This window comes from Garra rufa, chromosome 10 (genome assembly GCF_049309525.1).
Source record: "Garra rufa chromosome 10, GarRuf1.0, whole genome shotgun sequence".
Taxonomy (NCBI): domain Eukaryota; kingdom Metazoa; phylum Chordata; class Actinopteri; order Cypriniformes; family Cyprinidae; genus Garra; species Garra rufa.
In genome coordinates this window covers 43431398-43440909 of record NC_133370.1, presented here as the reverse complement: position 1 = coordinate 43440909, position 9512 = coordinate 43431398, and the positions used below count along the sequence as shown (strand labels likewise).

Below are 9512 nucleotides of genomic sequence, written 5' to 3'. Positions count from 1 at the left end.
TCAATATTAAAACAATAAAAGGCTTGAACTACTTCAGTTGTGTGTAATGAATCTAAAATATATGAAAGTCTAATGTTTATCAGTACATTACAGAAAATAATGAACTTTATCACAATATGCTAACTTTTTGAAAAGGACCTGTACATGTAAATATTTCCTACATTTTTACATATATACATTTTGGATGTAATTAATCGCGATTAATCGATTTGACAGCACAAAAATATTTACATGTAAATACATTTAAATATTTTCTAAATATATACTGTATGTGTATACAAACATATTATTATGGACGCGGTTACTCGTTTGACTGCACTAAATATAATGCTCATTTTAAATACTGTATCCATAAGCATGAATTTTCACTTATCCAGAGTTTATTAATCCATTTACAAAATAAGAAGTTGCAGTTTAGCATTACTTAATCTAGGTTTTGTTTATCTCGCGAGATCTGGCAACCCTGATCAGCACCTCAATGCAACTGAACAGCGACCATATAAGCACATGTCTGCGTTAAGATGCTCTGCTGTTTTTCATTGGAGGAATATATTTAAAAATCACTGCGCTATATAATGTTGCAGTGGGATTGCATGCGCTGTGTTTATTATTATTATTATTTACATCAGCATCTTTGTGTTCTCCAAGAATTTGCACAGGGTATCTTCGCTATGGACGTAAGGGATGGAAACACACAAAGGAAAAACACAAAATTAGTCCAGTGATGGCCACGACAGGCATTGCGTTTTTAAACGTTGCACAGCTGAGCCAAGTTTGCATTGTAAATCAGATGCACTGAATCCCTCCTTGGCCGGATCCGTGTGTGTGTCGCTTCCCCTTTTGCAAAAGGAGCCGCATCAACAAAATGTTGGGTAGGTCGTTCACCTAGAGGAAATATAACCAACGTACACTCTCTATGCAGCACCGGCTCCCTCTTCAGCACTGACATGCCCGCGCCCAGCAGAAAAACCAGGATCAAAGGGCTCAGAGCTACAGCCGGACGCGTGAATTGGAAGAAGGACGGCAAACAGGCGCACACCGGGTGTCCGTTTCGGTGGAGGCCGGATCACATCTGCTGGGGACGAGCATCAAGGGCAGTGCGGCACTCCGGCGCTTCAGGAGCAGGCGACACGGATCATCCACACACCCTCAGTTCCACAACACCGCCGTGTTCCCGTTACACTTCTTCATCTGTCTCAAAGATGCGCTAGAACAACACCCGAGCGCTCTCAAATGCATCAAAACATGTTTTTATAGCAGACATGCTTTCTAGTGCTTTCACCAATCGAGAATATCCTGAGTTGGAAATGAAGACGAGGATCTGTCAGCGTTTCAAGGGATGTAAAAAGTGCCAATGAATATACTGCTTAAATACATCCTCCTTTTTCTGTCATTGGCCACATTGACACCCCTAATAAGCAGGACCATGGGTTGCATTCAGAGCATCGCCTGCAAGCCCCGCATCCGCCGGGAGAACATAGTGGTCTATGAGGTCTCAGCCTCCATTGACCAATGCCCGACCATCATTGAAGAGAACTCGCCCATTGTCCTGCGATACAAGACCCCGTACTTCAGAGCATCGGCCGGGATAGTGATGCCCCCGGTTCCCAGAAACGAAACGTGGACTGTGGGATGGATTCAGGCGTGCACCCAAATGGAGTTCTTCAACACATATGGTGATATTGGCATGTGAGTAATCAATAAACCAAACAAACAATGGTAAGCTCCAGTTTCAATGTGTGTAACATGAGAGAGATAGTAAACTGACACAAAATGTTGGAGGTTTTCACTTTTATTGGTCGTTTTGTTGGGTTTGTGGTCATGGTGTCGACAAATAAGTGAGTATCAGGTTGTGCAGTTTGATATCTTTGTAGAATCTGTTGTGTGCAATAACTGAGAATTCTCACATCTCAAATTAGATACAAAGTAGCAAACAGTGTGCAGAACTCCAATCCAATTCAAAAACTCTATAAAAGGTAAACTTTACATATCGGCTTAATAAAGCCTTGTTTCAAAGTTTGGAAAAAGTTAAAAAAGCTGTGAGCTTTTAAAGGGTTAGCTCACACAAAAAAGAAAATTCTGTCATTAATTACTCACCCTCATGTCGTTTCAAACCTGTAAGACCTCGTTTATCTTCAGAACACAAATGAAGATATATAGATGCAATTGCATATGCGTCGATATTGGCAGAGGGCTGTGCTGGGAGAGAAGGAAGCGTTGAATAAAGTTGTTATTTTTGTTTTGTTTGCACACCCAAAGTAGTGTCTGAAAGCTCTTGGATTTCACCAAAAATATCTTAATTTGTGTTTTGAAGATGAATGAAGGTCTTACGGGGTTGGAACGACATGAGGGTGAGTAATTAATCACACAATTTTCATTTTTGGCTGAACTATCCCTTTAAGGTTTATGGACATAGAATTCAGAGAATGTTTGAAGAAATTGCACTTTCTGTCATTTCACTTCTACTTTTTGTCAGATCTGCCTAGTTCATTTTAAACTTACTCTCATGAACTGAAAAGCAGCCAATTCTTCAATTCAGCATTTCACCCAACCCTAATGTATTGACTGATTTTGCCAAGTAGGTTGTGATTGTAGATCTTTTGTTGTCTTGAAATAAACATTTCAGATATACACTACCAGTCAAAAGTTTTAGAACAGTAACATTTGAAATGTTTTCTTCTTTCACCAAGCCTGCACTTTGATCCAAAATACAGCAAAAACGGTAAAATTCTGAAATATTTTTACTGTTTTCTATATGTAAAAACAAGTTTTTCTATTTAATATATTTTAAATTGTAATTTATTCCTATGATTTTAAAGCTGATTTTTTTAGCATCATTACTCCAGTCACATTATCCTTCAGAAATCATTCTAATATTCTGATTTATGTTGAAAATGACAGAGTAGAATTTTTTTAGGTTTCTTTGATGAATAGAAAGTTCAGAAGAACAGCATTTATCGAAAATAGATATCTTTTTTTAAATGTCTTTATCATCGCTTTTAATAAATAAAAGTATGAATTTCTATCATTTCTTTCCCAAAAGCATTCTATTTCAGATAAATGCTGATCTTTGGATCGTACTATTCATCAAAGAATCCTGAATTGAAATGTTTCTTGAACAGCAAATCAGCAAATTAGAATGATTTCTGAAGGATCACTTGACACTGAAGACTGTAGTAATTATGCTGAAAATTTAGCTCGGATTACAAGAATAAACTACATTTTTAAATATATTCAAAAAGAAAACAGTTATTTCAAATAGTACAAATATTTCATAATATTGCAGATTTTGTATTTTATTTGTATTAAATAAATGCAGGCTTGGTGAGCAGAACAGAATTCTTTAAAAAACATTAAAAAACTTTTGACTGGTCGTGTAGCCCATAACCATGACCTAAATTGAGTATAATTCTGTTGTTCAAGGCCCAAATCGAGCTTTAACCTTAACCCTAAAATACAGGATCATCAAGGAGACCATCAGAGTAGGAAAGAAGCTGACAGAGACAGCTTACAAAGAGATAATTAAAATGAGTAGGCAGGCTAACTGAAAAAAAAAACACATTTATGAATATTTCATTCACAGCCTGTGTCTTTTAATCACTGTTTTGTATGAGGCACTTTGTACTAAACAGTTCGTCTCACCCACCTTCGCCATCTCTATTCACCTACCTCGCCAGTTTGATGTATTAAATCACTGCCGCTCTTTGGACTCGTGCCTCTTTTGTTCGTCCTGACCGCTCGCCTTCTTTCTCTTCCGCAGGTCCAGCTGGGAATTACCTGAGCTTCGAGAAGGACGGGTGAAGGCCATAAGCGATTCCGACGGCGTCAGTTATCCCTGGTACGGCAACACAACTGAAACAGTGACCCTCTCAGGCCCCACATCCAAGCCGTCCCGGTTAACGGTGAGCATGAACGACAACTTCTACCCCAGCGTGACTTGGGCGGTGCCCATCAGCAACAGCAACACGCCCATGCTCACGCACATCACCCGAGACCAGAGCTTCATCACCTGGCTGGTGGCGCTAAACGCAGACACCAAAGAGCGTATCGTTCTGCAGACGGTGCGCTGGCGTATGCGTGTGGACATTGAGGTGGATCCTTCTATGCCTCTTGGCTCTCGTGCCAAACTGATGGGACGACCACATCAGGAACAGCCACACATTCTCAGCAACAATGAGCCTATCCCACCCAATGCACTGGGCAGGCCCAATGCCAACGATGCCCAGGTGCTAATGTGGAGGCCAAGAAGAGGACAACCTCTCGTGGTGATACCACCCAAATAGGGTTTTAACAGTGCCTATAGAACATAGAAGACTGCATGCACTGTTTGGACACAGGATTGCCCTGTGGATTCCCAGTTTTGTTGGGTTTCTCAATTGCTCTGAACTGGAAGTTTTACTACCTTTAAACTTCAAAGTACTTGGTCGGGTATCAAATCACTACTGGAGTGACTGAGTAATGTACCAGTTGGAATAAACCCCCTAAAAATAAAGAACAGTTCACTGAAAAATGAAAATATACTAACCCTATGTTGTTACAAACTCGTAAGATTGTCTTTCTTCTGCAGAACACAAAAGCAGATCTTTTGAAGAATGTTCCAGCTGGTTTTGTCCAATGAAAGCAAATGGGGTCCAAAAATGTAAATCTTGTTCATGTTCATGTCTTTCTTCAATCACAAAAAAAATTAAGGTTTTTGAGGAAAACATTCCAGCATTTTTCTCCATATAGTGGACTTTAATGGTGGCCAATGGATTGAAGGTCCAAATTACAGTTTTAATGCAGCTTCGAAGGGCTCTACATGATCCAAGCCGAGGAATAAAATGAAATGATTGGTCATTTTCTTTAAAAAAAAATTATATTTAAAGGTCACATGCGGTTAGTTCTTCATCTGTGTACTTTAAGGCAAGGGTGCACAACCCTGCTCCTGGAGATCTACCTTCCTGCAGAGTTCAGTTCCAACCTTGATCAAACACATTATCAAGTGCTCCTTCAGATCCTAATTACTTGATTCAAGTGTGTTTGATCAAGGTTGAAGCTGAACTCTGCAGGAAGGTAGATCTTCAGAAACAGGGTTGAGCACCCCTGCTTTAAGGAAAACTTTCCAGGATTTTTCTCCATATAGTGGACTTCAATGGTGGCCAATGGATTAAAGGTCCAAACTGCAGTTTCCCATCGGAGGATATATATTATATATCTTAGGAGGATATATATCTTATATATATATATATATATATATATATATATATATATATATATATAAGACCAATGTTTTTACTAAATGAGACCCTTATTCCTCGGGTGGAATGGTGTAGAGCCCTTTGAAGCTGCATTGAAACTGCAATTTGGACCTTCAAACCGTTGGCCACCATTGAAGTCCACTATAAGGAGAAAAATCCTGGAATATTTTCCTCAAAAACCTTAATTTCTTTGCAACTGAAGACAGAAAGACATGAACATCTTGGATGACATGGGGATGAGTCAATTATTAGGAAATCTTTATTCTGGAAGTGAACTTTTTCTTTAATCAGTGAAACTCAGACACCAAGACACTCCACTGGACTTGAATGATCACTTTAAATGAAAATTTAAGACTTGATTCACTCCCAAATCTAAATATTTATGCATACTAAATATATTTATGCAAATCTAAACATATATGCATACATAGACTACATAAAATATGGCAAATGTCAACAAAAGTCAAACCTCACTCTTTCATAATATGGGCAAAAACAGCTGAATATATTCTTCAAAATATCTTCATTTGAGTTCCACAGAAGATCAAACAAGTCAAACAAATTTGGAATGACATGAGGATAAGTCTACTTGAACTCATGACAAAATTGTACCTGTGGGAACTTTTTTGCAAGACACGAAATACATACCAATAAGCAGATATCACTACAGTTTCCAACAGTAATGAACATTAGAGGCGGTGATACAGTGAGCACTTGTAATCTTTTTCGTAAACAGTTGAATACAACTCCATATGTTTCACTTTCTGAACATAACAAGCTTGCTCGCTAGCTCAGCCGGCACGGAATCGAACTTAGGATGTGAAATCCTTGGGTACGAATCCTCGGACTCATGATGAAAGAGTTGAAAACTCAAAAAGCAAGATAAAATGGCATGCTTGCGATTGCATTTTCACATCACATTCGCTTTTGTTCATACTATCGGGTAGGTTTAGGTGTAGTGCAGATGGTACGTTATTTTACAACCTCACAAAGCATTAGAGTTATAGCGCCACTTAAAGGACATTTTAAGTCAAAACTTTGGTGATGTACAAAACCAACACATAAAACAAACCATATGTATGTTCATCTGTTTAAGGGGGAAAACGGACACTCTTTTAGCACCAGTCAGTGGACATTTCACATTGAATATGTCACAAAACGTATATGGCGCTATGTATTTTCGGTCTTGCAAAAAAGTTCCCACAGGTACATTTTCGTCATGACTCATGAGATGAGTAAATGATGACAGAATTTTCATTTTTTAGTAAACTATTCCTTTTAGAAAACCCTTAGTGGTAATATCTTTACAATTATTACTAAGAGCCTTACATTTTTTTTTTTTTTGGCAACAAGACCCTAAACTTTCAGGACAGATGCTATATGATGCATGACAAAGATTGAATGTTTGGTCCCATACAACACAAAGCGAAGGCGTCAAAAGAACCAAGAGAGGTCACCACAGGTCCAGCAGGAAAGTTACACTTTTGCTTTGTAGGACAACCAGCAAAACTCTTTAAATCTTCTATCAGACTTGTGACTTCGAATGCTAGCAAATATCTTTTACATGGCGTAAGATGAAAAAGACGGCATGAAGACGTCCGCCCGTTGAGGTGGAGCGTATTCAGAAATGTGGAGGATGCAGTGGGGTCGTTCATCCAATCACGTCCTGGCACCGGCGAGTCGATAGGAGTTTGTTTATGCTCGCACACGAGTCCGTTTGAGTTTACGCAGTGGGTGCTGCACCATAGGCATTCACCAGATTAGTCACATGCCATACACACTCCATCTGTGCCATTCCACGTCCCTGTCTCCCTCTCTCTATTCTCAAGCTGTCTCGCTCCGTCCTCTCCCACTGAGACTCCTTGGGTAATTATGACACAGATGAAATTGAGTTTCCATTACAAATGTCAGGTTTACCTTTCAAGGGATAAAAAGCAAACCTGAAAATGAAAATTCTGTGCTTGTTTAATTCAAATCTGCATGACTTTTTTTTTTTTTGTGTGTGGGACACAAGATATTTCGAACCGTTCTGTCCATGCAGTGAATGTTACTAGGGTTTAACACAACAAAAATATCTTCTTTTGTGTTCGACAGAACAAAATACATAAAGTCATACAGGTTTGGAAAAACATGAGTGTGAGTACATGACAGATTTTTCATTTTTGGCTAACTATCCCTCTTAAAGGATTAGTTCACTTTCATAACAACAATGCACAGATAATATACTCACCCCCTTGTCATCCAAGATGTTCATGTCTTTCTTTCCTCAGTCGTAAAGAAATTATGTTTATTTTGAGGAAAACATTTCAGGATTTCTCTACATATAATGTAGATATGTATGGCGCCTTGAAGTTTGAACTTCCAAAAAGCAGTTTAAATGTACTTTAAATGCAGCTTCAAAAGGCTCTAAATACAGTTAGGGTCTGTCGAATAACCCCATCTCGTTTTCTTCCCTAACTTCAAAATTGCATTGTATCACTGCAAAAGTACCAACATAGTGTTTACAAAGTGAACATACAAAGAAACTCAAACGCCCTTAACAAAAAAAGGTAAAAACAGCATTGTAGGACGATTCTGACGTTGAAGACATAAAGGAGATGGGAGTTTTTAGACATCCCCTAATTGCATTGACCCGGATTCTACTGACTACACATTCGCTGCACAGAGATGAGACAAGACGAGCATTTGAGGTTAAAAAGTATATAGATTGTAAATTTGTTTAGAAAACAACCGATCGTTTTGCTAGATAAGACACTTCCTCTTCAGCTGGGATCGTTTAGAGCCTTTTGAAGCTGCATTTAAACTGCATTTCGGAAGTTCAAACTTCGGGGCGCCATACATATCCATTATAAAGAGAGAAATCCTGAAATGTTTTCCTCAAAAAAACATAATTTCTTTACGACTGAGGAAAGAAAGACATGAACATCTTGGATGACAAGGGGGTGAGTACATTATCTGTACATTGTTGTTATGAAAGTGAACTACTCCTTTAAGGTCAGTGGTGCTTAATGCAGCATTTAGCCAATATTACAAACAAAATTGTAAAATAGGTTGCTTTTGATTAGGATGACTGACTTTTTATGAAAACTGGCCAAAATTTTTGTCTATGTAAAATTAAATCCCTTATTGCGATAGTTTTTGGACTTTAAAAATAATGTTGTTTTTTTTGTCTCGGAAAATGACAGGGCTGTTTAAATACAAAAAAAAAAATGGCACAATAATAGAAGTACAGTTGAAGTCAAAAGTTAACATACACCTTGCAGAATCTACAAAATGTTCATTATTTTGCCAAAATAAGACGGATCATACGAATTGCATGTTATTTTTTATTTACATATTTCACATATAAGATGTTAACATATAGTCAACAAGAGAAAATAATAGTTTAATTAATAAAACTGACCTTGTTCAAAAGTTTACACACACTTGATTCTCAATACTGTGTTGTTACTTGATCCACAGCTGTTTTTGTGTGTTTACTTATAGGTGTTCATGAGTTCCTTGTTTGTCCTGAAAAATCCTTCAGGTCCCACAAATTCTTTGGTTTTCCAGCATTTCTGTGTATTTGAACCCTTTCCAACAATGACTGTATGATTTTGAGATCCACTGAGGACAACTGAGGGACTCACATTCAACTTTTTGAAATGAAAAAAAATGTATATTTAGGCACAATAAGAAAAATGTACACATCTTCATTCCGTTCAAAAGTTTTCACCCCCTGCTCTTAATGCATCGTGTTTCCTTCTGAAGCATCAGTGAGTGTTTGAACCTTCTGTAATAGTTGCATATGAGTCCCTCAGTTGTCCTCAGTGTGAAAATATGGATCTCAAAATCATACAGTCATTGTTGAAAGGGTTCAAATAAACAAGAATGCTAAAAAAACAAAGAATTTGTAGGACCTGAAGGATTTTTCTGAAGAACAACGGGCAGTTTAACTGTTCAGGACAAACAAGGGATCATTCAGGTAACAACACAATATTAAAAACCAAATGTATGTAAACTTTTGGACAGGTCAGTAATAAATAAAAAATAACATGCATTTTGTATGATCCTCTTATTTCGAAAAAGTGTATGTAAACTTTTGACTTTAACTGTAAATACAATAATATAATATAAAATAAATTGCAGTCTTGGCATGCAATGCAAATTAATATTTAAATAAATATTTATATAAAGCTAGCAGATGATAGTCAGTTTTTACAAAGTGAGCTCTAGGAAATCAAATGTAAAAAAAAAAAAACAAAAAAAAAACTTTTAGACCATGGTTTTGTCATC

At 37.6% G+C, this 9512-nt stretch overlaps 1 protein-coding gene across 1 annotated transcript; it reads left to right on the top strand.

Annotated features, from left to right (window-relative positions):
* Nucleotides 1-509: 509 nt before the first annotated feature.
* Nucleotides 510-5131, top strand: fam78ba (family with sequence similarity 78 member Ba). Its single transcript, XM_073849713.1, has 2 exons — nucleotides 510-1689; nucleotides 3761-5131. Exons 1-2 carry the CDS (start codon nucleotides 1355-1357, stop codon nucleotides 4281-4283), a joined length of 858 nt encoding a protein of 285 aa, XP_073705814.1. The 5' UTR covers nucleotides 510-1354; the 3' UTR covers nucleotides 4284-5131.
* The last annotated feature ends 4381 nt before the right edge of the window (nucleotides 5132-9512 follow it).